Source organism: Lolium perenne, chromosome 6, assembly GCF_019359855.2.
Source record: "Lolium perenne isolate Kyuss_39 chromosome 6, Kyuss_2.0, whole genome shotgun sequence".
In the NCBI taxonomy this organism is placed as follows: domain Eukaryota; kingdom Viridiplantae; phylum Streptophyta; class Magnoliopsida; order Poales; family Poaceae; genus Lolium; species Lolium perenne.
The window spans coordinates 242,156,593-242,166,166 of NC_067249.2; the positions used below are offsets into that span (position 1 = coordinate 242,156,593).

At 43.1% G+C, this 9,574-nt stretch overlaps 1 protein-coding gene across 1 annotated transcript; it reads right to left on the reverse strand.

Moving 5' to 3' along the window:
- Positions 1-502: 502 nt before the first annotated feature.
- Positions 503-1,763, reverse strand: LOC127309237 (uncharacterized). Its single transcript, XM_051340159.1, has 2 exons — positions 1,493-1,763; positions 503-1,399 (listed from the first exon to the last, which is right to left on the reverse strand). Exons 1-2 carry the CDS (start codon positions 1,700-1,702, stop codon positions 686-688), a joined length of 924 nt encoding a protein of 307 aa, XP_051196119.1. The 5' UTR covers positions 1,703-1,763; the 3' UTR covers positions 503-685.
- Positions 1,764-9,574: the final 7,811 nt, after the last annotated feature.

The window sequence follows — 9,574 nt, forward strand, 5'->3', positions numbered from 1 at the left end:
TCCTCATGTACTATATAAGGATTCGATCCCTGATCAATAAAGCTGTTGATTCAATCATTTGTTTAAGTTCTTGTTCTATCGATTTCTACTCTCAACACTTACAATGCATTGAAAATAGTCGAGCAATTATGGAGTACTAGTAGTATGTACTGTACAAGACATCAGTGTGAGCGGTTAAACTTTAACTCGATGGAGGATATCAAAGAGAAGATAAAGGAATCGTATAGGCAGGTCAAACCCCATCCAGTGCGTGCAATGTTTCTACATGCAGTCTTTTTTTTTTTTTTTTGCAAAAGACGCAGCAAGCCTCTATTTTCTGGTAAAAGAAACCATTAGGGTACTTATATAAATAAATCAAATGACAAAGAAAGAGCCAACACTCCTATGGGCATCGACGCCCAACAGAGACGCAGTTGAGAGCACTGCGAGATGCAAGCCAGAATAATGCCGAATGGTAGTATGATGGAAAGGATGCAACACATCTCAAACGATCGCAAGAATATAAGACAGACTCAGGCTTTCTTATATTGCTGATACTTAACTGCATCGCCCAGTTCTACATCAAATCTTGGAAGACAGACAACACCGGATCACTTCCACACATACTACTTCCCACACACCGGATCACGTGAAGGATCAATCCTGATGCTACACTTAGCGCCCTCACGCACAAATGCTCTAGAGTCTAGACCTTGTCGATGCGGACGCACAGATGGATGTCGTCCCCATGGAGCATCTCCTGATGCACCCAGACAACATCACACGCATTAGCGGGACTGATTTCGCCCATGTCGATGGTGATTGGGTCGTTGCCGCCTGAGCAGATCTCTATCACCTTCTTTTTCAGCTCGTGCCTGAGGCCCTTGGGCAGAGGGCCTTCCACCGCGACTGTGGAGCTGTACACCGACCCTGTGTTCTTCCTAAGCCTAATGCAAACGACGTCTAGAGAGTGCACGCCGTGGTCCTCATCGTAGCCGCGCAGCAAGAAGAGGCCGCCGTCCTCCTCGGCGACAAAGAGGAAATTAATGCATCTGTTGACAGCATCCTTCACGTTGATGGCGAACTGAAAGTCCGTGCCGTACGTGATGTTGCGGCTGGGCCAGGCGTGATTGCCGGCCTTGTCCGTCAAGTGGCGCAGGAGCTCCGCCGGCAAGACATCCGAGCAGCAAAAGCACTCGAAGGGCGCTCGCCCGCATGCTTCCACGTGCGCCCTGAGGTCGATGCAGGCGAGGGAGCTACCGCAGCCGAACTTTTTGAATGGGCACGGCACCTTGAAGCGGCCGAACAGGGTGTCCAGGTATGGGTTCGGGAAGTAGACGGCGGCGACGCCCAAGGAACCGCAAGGACCGCACTCGCCGGCGGCACAGTCGCCGCACGCGATGTGCCGCATATGGGAGCACTGCGATACAAAGAAGAAGAAAAATAGTACTCGAACAATCAGGCTACGTATGGAATGCAGATTTTGCTGTGTTGGTTCGTTTGTTCTGTTTACCTGGGAAACGGGGGGGCTCAGGTAGCGACCGCATGCGTCGCAAACTGGCGCTTTCTCCGGCACGTCGGACTCGGGCAGGGTGGGCGCCGGCAGCGCCTCCACGGCAACATCAATGAGTGTCGGCGTAGGAGCCACCATCCCCTTGCCACTGGGCTGGACCTTCGACGGCGGCATCTTGCCAGCCGCCTTTTTCTTCTTCTTGCAGCCCATCGCCGGGGGAAGGGGAACTCTAGAAGATAAGCAAGTGTAAGCTCGAATAGATGGGAGAGATATTCAGTCGAGCCAATTACCAATACGCCTATCGTTCCAGTCCATTATATAGAACACGGCTCGGGCAGTAGGTAAGGTTTAGAGGGATTTAATACTCCACGATCTCATTTTTTTTTCATGACATTAAACAGCAAGAGTATTCCACCAGCCTTTGACACGGGTTAATCTCGCCGGCTACTCACCATCGTGTGGCACATGCTCAGGCCACAAAAGGGCGGTGTATCCTTCCGTCCAAAAATGAAAACGTATTTACACTATCTCAATGTCGAAATTTCTTAAGTTTGACCGAATCTACATATTCAAGTTTTAGATTTTCATATTTTTCTGTATATAGTTGCTCAAGCTTTAAATTTTTTATACTTTCGCTGAAAACTACATGCATCATACTGTTAGGAAAGTATAGTGTAAAATCTTTACATAAAGTGTATATTTTTATATTATGTTCATTTTTTATTATAGATGTTAATCTAGTACTATTATTACTTTGACTGAAAACTACATATTTTTGTATTATATTATGTTCATTTTGTAAAATATGTACATATTTTTAATCTAGTACTCCGATTAGGGCATGTGCAATGGTTGATAAGACTGTCTTGTCTTAGTCCTAACTCATAAGCTAGATATAACAATAAAACATGATCTACAATGCGTTATTTTTTAGTCTTATCTTTCGTAACGAGACATCCTAAACTTATGGTGAGAGAGATTATGCTAAGAGATGATCTCTTAGTTAAGAGAAGGCAAAGTCTTTTTTCATCTTTCTCTTTCACCTCAGCGTTTATCCTACGTGACACTGCTAAAATATCACCATTGTACATGCCCTTATATATGTTAATCTAGTACATATTTTTGTATCACACTATTATGTTTATTTTGTAGAACAACGGGAAGGAGAGACGTTTGCAGAAAGCTAGCAATCAATTAGTATGACTTATGCATGGGAAGGAGAGAAGCCCTGAAACGATAGGATCTTTGGGCTTGAAACGTGAAGATTTTCTGGGAAATCCAAAAGCCTTGGGTAGTAAATGTTGACGACGCGTGAACCGAAGCGCCAGAGAAGGCACCCGGACGGCACACACGGGCCAGCAAAATAAAGAGGCCTACCACGGGAAACGCACCTCTATGCTTGAAAAAAAATTAAATTTCTTTTAAAAAATTCAATTTTTTTTGGGAATCAAAGATGATCAGGTGAAACAAAATATTTTTGTTGGAAATTACTTTTATTGAATTCTGAAAAAAAAACTCGAAACACCCCATGATTAGGTACTATTCACTTTATATTCGTCATAAGTTTGTCTTTTTTTTTGCCATGGAGAACATGGGAATTATTTCGTTTTCAAACCATTTTTTTACGAGTACAAACTTGATCATCTTTCATTTACAGGAAGATTCAATTTTTAAAAAACTTTTTAAAATTAATATAATTTTGTTTTGTTTACGGGGGTGCGTTGCACCTGAGAGCCAAAAATCCGCTTTCGACCTACCACCACTATTATTGTTGTAACAAGCACTATTAAGAAAATTATTATAGATACAAATATATTCGGTGGCGCACCTAAAAATATGTGCTTCACAAAAATATTTATGTGGCGTATAGGTTAATATACTCCACATGATTTTTAACTTGTGTGGCGCATCAAACAGTGGTGCACCATATAATTCTTGCTTTCTATGGCGCATGCAGCCATATGCACCACATAAACTTTATGGGGCCCACGTGGGATTCGGTACTGCACATGGGTCAAGGCAATTATGTAGCGCATGTTGGCACATGCGCCCCAGAAAGATGGACTTCTCTGGAGTACAATGGCATATGCGCCACAAAATTTTGTGTAGGGGGGCACACCTGATAGTAGCAGGCCATGGCGCATATGTTAATATGCGCATATGAACCACATACGTTCATCTTTCTGTGGCGCATGTAGAAATATGTGTCACGGAATGTGTAAAGTAGATCTAGGATTTTTTTGCTCTCCAGTATTATAGATAGAAAAATAGATAGAATTTTTAAAAATAAAATCCTTCGAGGAGCCCATGTATTATGTCATTTAGTTTTATTGAGAATTAACAAACATGAATTTAGATTTTTTTGCAAAATTGCGTAATGAAATCTTCAAACTGGATTTTTGGTGGCATATGAACTTGAAAAAACGAACAATATATCAAAATGTCCGGGAGAAAATTTACATAATCAGCAAATTCCAAAAGAGTAAAAAGTTACGGTAAAGTAAAGATTTTTTGCAAAATAAAAATAAAAAAAAATTTGTGACGTACCAACTGCACATGCGCAAGAGAATTCTTAGGCTGAAATTTAAATTTCGGCGGCGCTCTTTTCCTCTACTTCTCCTCCTCCTCCTCCCTTCTTCTCCCTTATCCTCCTTCTCCTCGCTTCTTCTCCCTCCTCGACACCCGGCCTCCTCCACCACCCGTCGACCTCCTCCTCCACACCCAACGACCTCCTCCTCCCCGGCGACTACCTCCTCCGGCGACCTCCTCCTCCTCCGGTGACCACCACCACCTCCTCCTCCTCCTCCTCCGGAGACCCTCTCCTCGGGCCTCACCTCCGGCGACCCCCTCCGACCGGCCTCCTTCTCCACCCACCCACCAACAACCTCCGGCCGGTCTCCTCCTCCACCCACCCACCTCCGGTGACCTTCGAAAAATTTCAAAAAAATATCCGGTGGCCGCAGATCTAGATCTGGCCACCATTTTTTAAAAAAATTTTAAAAAAAATCAATGACACACCACTGCTGGGTGCGCCACATAAGTTTCTGTGACGCATGACTACCTAGTGCGCCACAGAAGTTTTAAAAATTTGTAGTGCATGTAAATATGCGTCACATAAATAAATATATGTCGCATGTCTGTTTGTCACGTAATATACGCCACACAACGTAAAATATGTGCGCCACAGATAAGAATTTTCCTAGTAGTGGAGGGGCCACTATCGAGCTCCGTGCTAGCAGCCCGACTTAGGCAGCATGGGGAATGATCGATTCATGGCAGTAACCATAGTGTCCTGTAAAAATGAGGTTGCTATAATAATACTCCTTGGATGGTAATACTGCAAAGTCGTTTTCCTGGCAGATTTAAATCTTCTCTTCATATGCCTTTATAATTTTATATTAGCATTAGAACTGTTACTTTAATAATCACAGCTTAATCATCACAGATAAGTTCATCAAAAGCTTATGAAACCACTTTGCCTCAGCAATGTCAGTATCTAGTGTTGTGATTTTTACTTCCGTTGTTAATCTTGTTAAGATGATTTTCTTGAAAGACTTCCAAGAAATAGCACCACCACCGAGTGTAAATAATAACCACTCGTGATCTTAGTCTCATCAGATATCCAACTTGAGAAGCTATAACCCTCAAGTACCCTTGGATACTCACTATAGGGAATCTATAATACCTAAATAGGAGCAACCCACTAAGGGTAATTCTCTCAACATGCAAGGTATCCACCTCATCAAGCATCTTTGAGCAATCCTAATCTGCCATGTCATTATGTTTTTCCACATCATCATAACTGTCAACACCCGGATTTTTAAGTCCGGATGCCTATTATGTCATACATCGCAATCCCAGGAATATTGTTGTTGCGAGGCATAATAGTTAAGTATCACAGTCATCATTCATTACATACCATAGTCGTCTTACAAATAGAGATCACATGATCCAATATTACACAAATAGTTGATCTATTGATCAACAGACACAAAGTTCACAGTTTCATAGCGGAAGCGTAAGTAGAAGGGACTCTTGAGTCCACAGGTCAACGTCTGACGTCAGAAGATTCCCTAGTTGTCGTAGGCGTCCTGTTGGTCGTCATCTTTATAGTTCTGCTCCTCTTCATAGTCTGGCCATTTGAATAGCCAGGGACACAGCCGTGAGTACTTTAAAGTACTCGCAAACTAAAACTAATGTAAGTGCTAACAATTCTAGTAAGGGGGTACTAAGCTCTAGTTATTTTGCATAAAGCCAATTTTAGTTCACAAACCTTTTAGTAAACAACTCTTCATGTGCTAACTAACTCAAGTGGGAACATTAGTGTCATTCCCACAACTCCGTTGTGATTCAAAGTCAATGTCACCTTTCAAGTTCAAGCTCACAAGTCACCATTCACCATTCATTGTTTTAGAAAAGTTCTGATGACGGAACAGTATGGCCTTCCCAACTGTCCATAACCGAGGACGCGGCTATTCGAATAGGTTTAACTCTGCAGAGGTTGTACACTTGTGCCAGAACAATTGTAATAGTTCGTCAGGGGTAACTGGCCCTGATTTATCGTACGCAGTACGCGAACTACCAATCCTAACCTTTCATTTACATATCCTAGTATAGGCACCTCTCCCCATGAGCTTGGCCTCCCAGTGAAGACACACCCCGTCAGCCTGGGAACTGCACAGGGCTTGGGCCGGACATTCACCTCATTTCACGTCATTTCATATCACTTCACCAGTACGGAGGCAGCCTCGGCATAACCCCTATGACGCTTGTTCAGAGGGAACCCATACTAAAACACATAAATTTCCAGCTAAGCCTTACCCAGATTCAGGTATTGTGGGGGTACTTGTAAAATTGGAATGGTATCGCATCCGAACCCAACCATCAGTTTTTGTAAAGTTCACCAAGTCATTCACAGATCATATTCACCTTCAAAATCTTTCAAATAGAATGACTCATCATTCCAAGGTTTTCAAAGTCATTTCACTTCACAAGTTCCCAACTAAGGTAGTCATTTTTAATTTAGCACTAGCATCTAATTATGAGGGGTGCTAAGTACTTTGCTTTACTTCTAGGCTAACCTTGATGCTCTTGTACTAATCCAATACTAACCAAGTGAATCATGAATCAAAAAGTACTTTGATAAAACAAGAGTAAATAAAGCTTGTAAAGTAAAACTGGGAAATAGGATCATAAGAAGTAAATGGGGTAATGCCTTGCTCATGGTGAGCTTTGCACTTTGCAAGAGTATTATCTTGCATGGGTGTTAGCTTGCAACATTATAACTTGCAATAGTCTAGCTTGCATTGGTAATATCTTGCCTTGATTGGTGATGTGATCAAAGTTTTCCTGTTCTTCCTCTTGGTAGAAGACCTCTTCTTCTTGATAGTCTCCGGTACTAGCGTCTATAAACGAATATGAGGATATAATCACCAAACAACACCTAAGTAACCTAAATTAGCCTTAATGGCTTACTCCTAATGATCTAGCATCATTACTTAACATTGCTACTTAAAATTAATCTTAGGGTTTCTTACTTAGGGTTAGAGAATGACTTCTCTCCTTATATATGTAGATGATAGTTTCCATATAGTTTTTGAGAATAATTTCCTCTCATTGAATCTTCTTAAGATTTAATTTCTCACATAACCAGGGATGATCTCATGTTGACCAAGGTCAACACTTTACACTTAGTATTTGAGAAAAGTGATTTAAATGAGATTCATCATCTCATGTGATTTAAATAACTAGTGTAATTTAAATACTATGTTGATTTAAATTCTACAATTGAGCAAGTAGGAACCTAAGCAATTAAAGGTCAACACATTACTTCATAAAGCTTGAGACAATGATTTAAATGAGGTGTTACACCTCATAGATTTAATTTCCTAAAATTTGAAATAGTTTAAATGGGCTAGTATTGACTACATAGCCAATATTTTGATTCTAGCCCATGATCATGTACAGAACCTATATTATATTTTTACATAGTAAATTAGAGTTTGTTAAATGTGAATTATTGCAATTGTATTCACTCCAAAATTCAAAATGGTTGATTTTCTAGATTTATTTGAATACTTAAAAGTATCTGTTTTGTTATTTTTGCTATTCAAAAACCACACACGGTATGGGGTTGAGACCAGTGAGGTTAGTTAGAAAATTTCATAAGCTTTCTATAGAATTTTGAATCACCAGATTTGGATTTGTAGATTTAAAGCTATTCAATTTCTAGCACTGCTTCAGTATTGAAATTTGCTGAATCAAATTAATTTGAACAAGGCTAGATGGGCTCAGGCGGGAAAACTACTGGGCCGAAACGTTTAAACAGCAAATGGCCCAGCCCAGTAACGTTTCACAGCCGCGGGCCAGCTGACAGGTGGGGTCCATGTGTAAGTGACTATTTAAAACCGAAACGGTACCTGGCAACTTGCGCCGTTGGATTAGAAATAGATCGTGCGGTGTGGAGGCGTCGTCTCCGTCGGGGAGAAGACCTTGCTGGAGCGGCGGCGGTAGGGGGTCGGCGGCGTGAGGAAGCTCCGGCGAGGGGTGGCGTTGACGCTAGGCGACGTTGTCGTCGACGGCGAGTGCAGTGGTACAGGTGGCTACTCCGATGGTGGCCGAATTTGGCGGGTTCTTCTGCAGCTCCGCCACGGACGCGAGCTGACGATTGGGGCTGGCTAGCGTTCAATGTGGATGGGCGAGAGGCCGAGGATGATCAGGAGGAAGAGGGGAAGCGAGGTGTGTGAAGATTTCGTCCAGTGTTGCTCTCCTTTTATAGCGACGCGAGGTGCTGCGGGTGCGAGCTTCGGGTCGACCACGGCGCGGCGATCACGGCGGCGTAGGGAGCTAATCCAGGGCACGCCACTGTGCTGCGGTTCCTGGCGAACCTCCTGGCGGCAACAGCGGGGCGGAACGGTGCCGAGGATCGTCGAGGGAGAGGGGTGCACAGCGCGGCCGTGGCGGAAGGTGTTGGCGATGGCGACGGCTGCGGTGCTCACGCCGACAATGGAGCGTGTCTGGTGGGCGGCTGTTGCCCAGTGGCGTTCGCTGGAGAAGGGAGAGGGCGAGAGGGCCCAGGGTTGACGGCGCACGTCGTCGTGCTGTGGCGTCCAGGGCATGCCGATGCGCACCCTGGCGCGTCCTGGGCGCCATGGACACGGCGCGTTCCCGGCGGTGTTGTGTCGTTCTCCGACCAGGGTTGGTCCAGGCTGGTCCAGTAGGGCTAGGGGGTGCTGGAGGGCAAGGTTGGCTAGGCCAGAGGTGAGAGAGGGAGTGAGGTGGCAAGGGGAGGACATGGCATGGCCGGCATGCCATTGGCATGGCCATGTCTAGCTTCCATCTAGGTTTCCTATGCATGGCTAGGGTTAGAGGGGACCAGGGGACATGTAGGAGCAAGGTAGAAGCAAGTGGTGCACTAGGGTTGGCTTAGAGCACTATTTAGAATAGTGTTGGAGTTAATGCATATTTGCAATTTGCAAATTCTTGCCAAATTTGGTTGAGTTCAAATGGATTCAAAATTTGCAAGTAGTGGGTTTGGTTGAGTTGCAAATAACCAGAGACAACTATGTGTGGTGGTGGAATTTTTAAAATCAAAGAATAGCAAAAATTGACAAAGTGAGATTGTTGATCATAATAAAAAGTCTCAACTTTGCATGAGCATAGTTTTTGCTCCAAGATGAATTTGGAATGGTGGTCTTTACCAAAGTTGTTCACCTTGATGTGCTCTTGGATGACATGCAAAGAATTGGGAAAGTTTAGTTTGAAAAACTTGAAATAGAGAGGCTCAAAGTAGTGATCAGGCTATTAATGGCAGATTTGACCATTATTGTATGTGAGCCAATTTTGAGTTTGAATTTGATTTGAATTGTGTTTCTTTGATTCCAAAAGTTGTAATAAGTGTTTAGTAACATTATTCAACTAATGGTGAAGATCAAAATCGTCTAGGGTCAAAATTTATAAAAAATGGCATAAGCCATATGTGAGGGTTTTGTGAATTTCTAACTTTTATTCTTTTTATTTTTCTTTGCTTCATTTTGACAAGAGTGAGGTTTATTTGGTGTTATATTGAGTTAGGTGAAAGGT